General features: G+C 35.8%; 1 protein-coding gene across 1 annotated transcript; it reads left to right on the top strand.

Moving 5' to 3' along the window:
• The first annotated feature begins 201 nt into the window (after nt 1-201).
• Nucleotides 202-2,518, top strand: LOC122510644. Its single transcript, XM_043625421.1, has 5 exons — nt 202-313; nt 411-1,526; nt 1,631-1,907; nt 2,052-2,269; nt 2,451-2,518. Exons 1-5 carry the CDS (start codon nt 202-204, stop codon nt 2,516-2,518), a joined length of 1,791 nt encoding a protein of 596 aa, XP_043481356.1.
• Nucleotides 2,519-2,731: the final 213 nt, after the last annotated feature.

Here is a 2,731-nt window from a genome sequence, read left to right on the forward strand (position 1 = left end):
ATACCTTAAACGAACAAACCGGACACTTAGAGTGTCAAGGCCGACCTTCAGGTGGAACTCAAGAAGAAATGTCAAAAAACTACTAGCTTCTGGAGTGTCAGTTTTCTTCTGGAATGTCCATGGATTGGGAAACCTAAGAAATGCAGAGGATGGTGGGCAGAAACTTTCTGATAGAAAATCAATCTTGGCGCTATCTGAAACATGGACAGTTGCGGAGAATATCAAACCACCTACTGGCTGGACATCGAGTACCTGTATTGTGTCACCTGCTTTGAAGGAGCGCAACATGGGGCGAGCTTCAGGCGGTCTTGCGGTGATGTTTAACTCTAATTTTAAAACAAAAATTTTAAATAAAACTATTCATTGGCTTTTTATCGAAATAAAAGTAGAAAATTTTAATTTTATTTTAGGAACTTTATATTTTAAACAGTCTTTTGAAATTGAAGTCTTATTAGAAATGCTTCAACCAGTAATTGATGATATATATTGTAACTATAAAGATTCACCAATATTAATAGGAGGTGATTTTAATGCAAGGATTGGAACACTTTCGGATTTTGATCAAATTGCGATTTTTAATTCGGGGTTGTTCAGTAAGAGACGTACCTGTGATATTTTTGTTAATAAAAGAGGCTTAGAATTGAATGATTTTATGAGTTTAAACGGATTTATAGTTTTGAATGGTCGCTCAAGGAGTGATGCTGAGGGTGTATATACGTTTGTCGGAGGGAATGGATCCAGCGTCATAGATCTTGCTTGGATTGATGTAGCTCATGCGGAAGTGGTTTATGACTTTATAGTACATTCATCAGTAATTGATTCAGACCATTTCCCTATTGAAGTTATTTTTAAACCTATAAATCAATTAAAGTCGCGAGATAGAAGTGCTGGGCCCATTCCTGAAGATAGATGTATTAATCGCTTATGTTGGGATTCAAATAAAATAAATGATTATGTTAATATTTTGAATGGTCCTGAATTTGCTCCCCCTGACTCTGATCTGTCTTCTGACGAGCAGAACCGGATTCTGATTGATAGCATCACGAAAGTGGCGAATCTTTCGGGTATGATAAAAAGAACTAATTTGAATTTTAAATCTAGATACAAGAAACCATGGTTCGACAAGCAATTAATTAAACTACAAAAAGAAACAAAACAAAAAGCTAAGGAATGGAAAAAATCAGGGTTTAGTGCTGATGGTAGGCTCTCTTTATGCGCATCGAAGGCAAAATATAAAAATTTGTTAACTAAAAAACGAGTAGGTTACGAGCAAAGTATTCAAGAAAGATTTGCAAGTGTAAGAGATGCAAGATCCTTCTGGTCTCCGGTAGAGATTTGTCGGAGAAAGGGGGGATTTGAATTTAGAGAGAATCCAATAACAATTGAAGAATGGGAGGGCTTCTATGCGTGTATATATCCAGAAAGAGTGAACACAGATGTGAGATATTTTAGTAAAACAGTCCCTGAGTTGGATGGAGAAATCTTGATACAGGAAGTAATAGCAGCGTTAAATAAAAGTAAACCAGGTAAATCCCCGGGTACGGATGGCATTAATGCTGAATTCTATAAGAATTTGCCATTATCTTGGATATTTTTTTACATTCATTTTTTAACAAAATTTTGGATGAAGGGCGAGCTCCTGAGGCTTGGTCTCAATCGATTATTACTCTAATACATAAAAAAGGTTTAAGAAATGATCCTCTTAATTATAGAGGAATTGCATTGTGCAATTACATCTTAAAAATTTTTACTTTGATACTCGCTAAAAGACTTTCCGAATGGTCTGAAAAAAACTCGCTTCTCCCGGAAACACAAAATGGTTTTCGGTCTGGAAGAAGCTGTGTTGATAATGTTTTCACATTGCAGTCTGCCCTGCATCTTCGACTGAGAATGAGTAAGACGTCAGCGTATGCACTGTTCATTGATTTTCGTCGAGCTTTTGATTCGGTATCACATGCTTTATTATGGCAAAAGTTATACGACATGGGAGTAAGTGACAAAATAATTAAAATTATAAAATCTATTTATGATTATGCATCTTTTACCATTAGAATTGCTAATGAGTTTTCAAACCCAGTCGAGGTAACAGAAGGCGTATTGCAAGGTGAAACGCTTAGTCCCATTTTGTTTATATTATTTATCGCAGATTTTGAAAGAAAACTCAGGGACGCTGGAAATGAGGGTCTGAATATAAATGGTTGTGTGGACTTGCTTGTTTCACTTTTTGCTGATGATGCGGTTGTTTTAGCGAATACCTCAGTGAGGATGTGTAAATTAATAAAAGATATAGAAAATTACTGCAATGTAAATGGTCTGAAAATCAATACCTCAAAAACGCAAATCGTTCACTTTAGAAGAGGGGGTAAACCATCATCGAAAAAATTTTTTATTAACGGTGATTCTCTTAAAATTGTAAATTCTTACAATTATTTGGGAGTTGAGTTTTCTAGCTCCGCATTGGGCAAAAAGGCAACTGAGTATGCAATCTCAAAATCTAACCAGGCTTTTGGGACGATAAGACAGATTATAAATAAGGGAAAAATAGATTGCTGGGAGGCTCAAAGTAAACTATACTATAGTATTGACTCGGCAACACTTTTGTATTGCGGGCACATATGGGGATTAAGGTACTTACAAAAAATTGAATCTGCACACACAACACACTTTAAACAATTATTATCCCTTCCAAAATGTACCTTCAATGCTGCCCTGCGTCTTGAGTTGGGTCTTA

The sequence above is a fragment of the Leptopilina heterotoma genome, unplaced genomic scaffold (assembly GCF_015476425.1).
Source record: "Leptopilina heterotoma isolate Lh14 unplaced genomic scaffold, ASM1547642v1 Lhet_712, whole genome shotgun sequence".
Taxonomy (NCBI): Eukaryota; Metazoa; Arthropoda; class Insecta; order Hymenoptera; family Figitidae; genus Leptopilina; species Leptopilina heterotoma.

Excerpts from the sequence above, each read along its gene's own strand:
- LOC122510644 (XM_043625421.1), top strand. The coding sequence starts at position 202 with ATGGACAGTTGCGGAGAATATCAAACCACCTACTGGCTGGACATCGAG. Across the intron at positions 314-410 it reads GAGCTTCAGGCGGTCTTGCG|GAACTTTATATTTTAAACAG; the intron begins GTGATGTTTAAC and ends ATTTTATTTTAG. Across the intron at positions 1,908-2,051 it reads AGAATGAGTAAGACGTCAGC|AATTGCTAATGAGTTTTCAA; the intron begins GTATGCACTGTT and ends TTTTACCATTAG.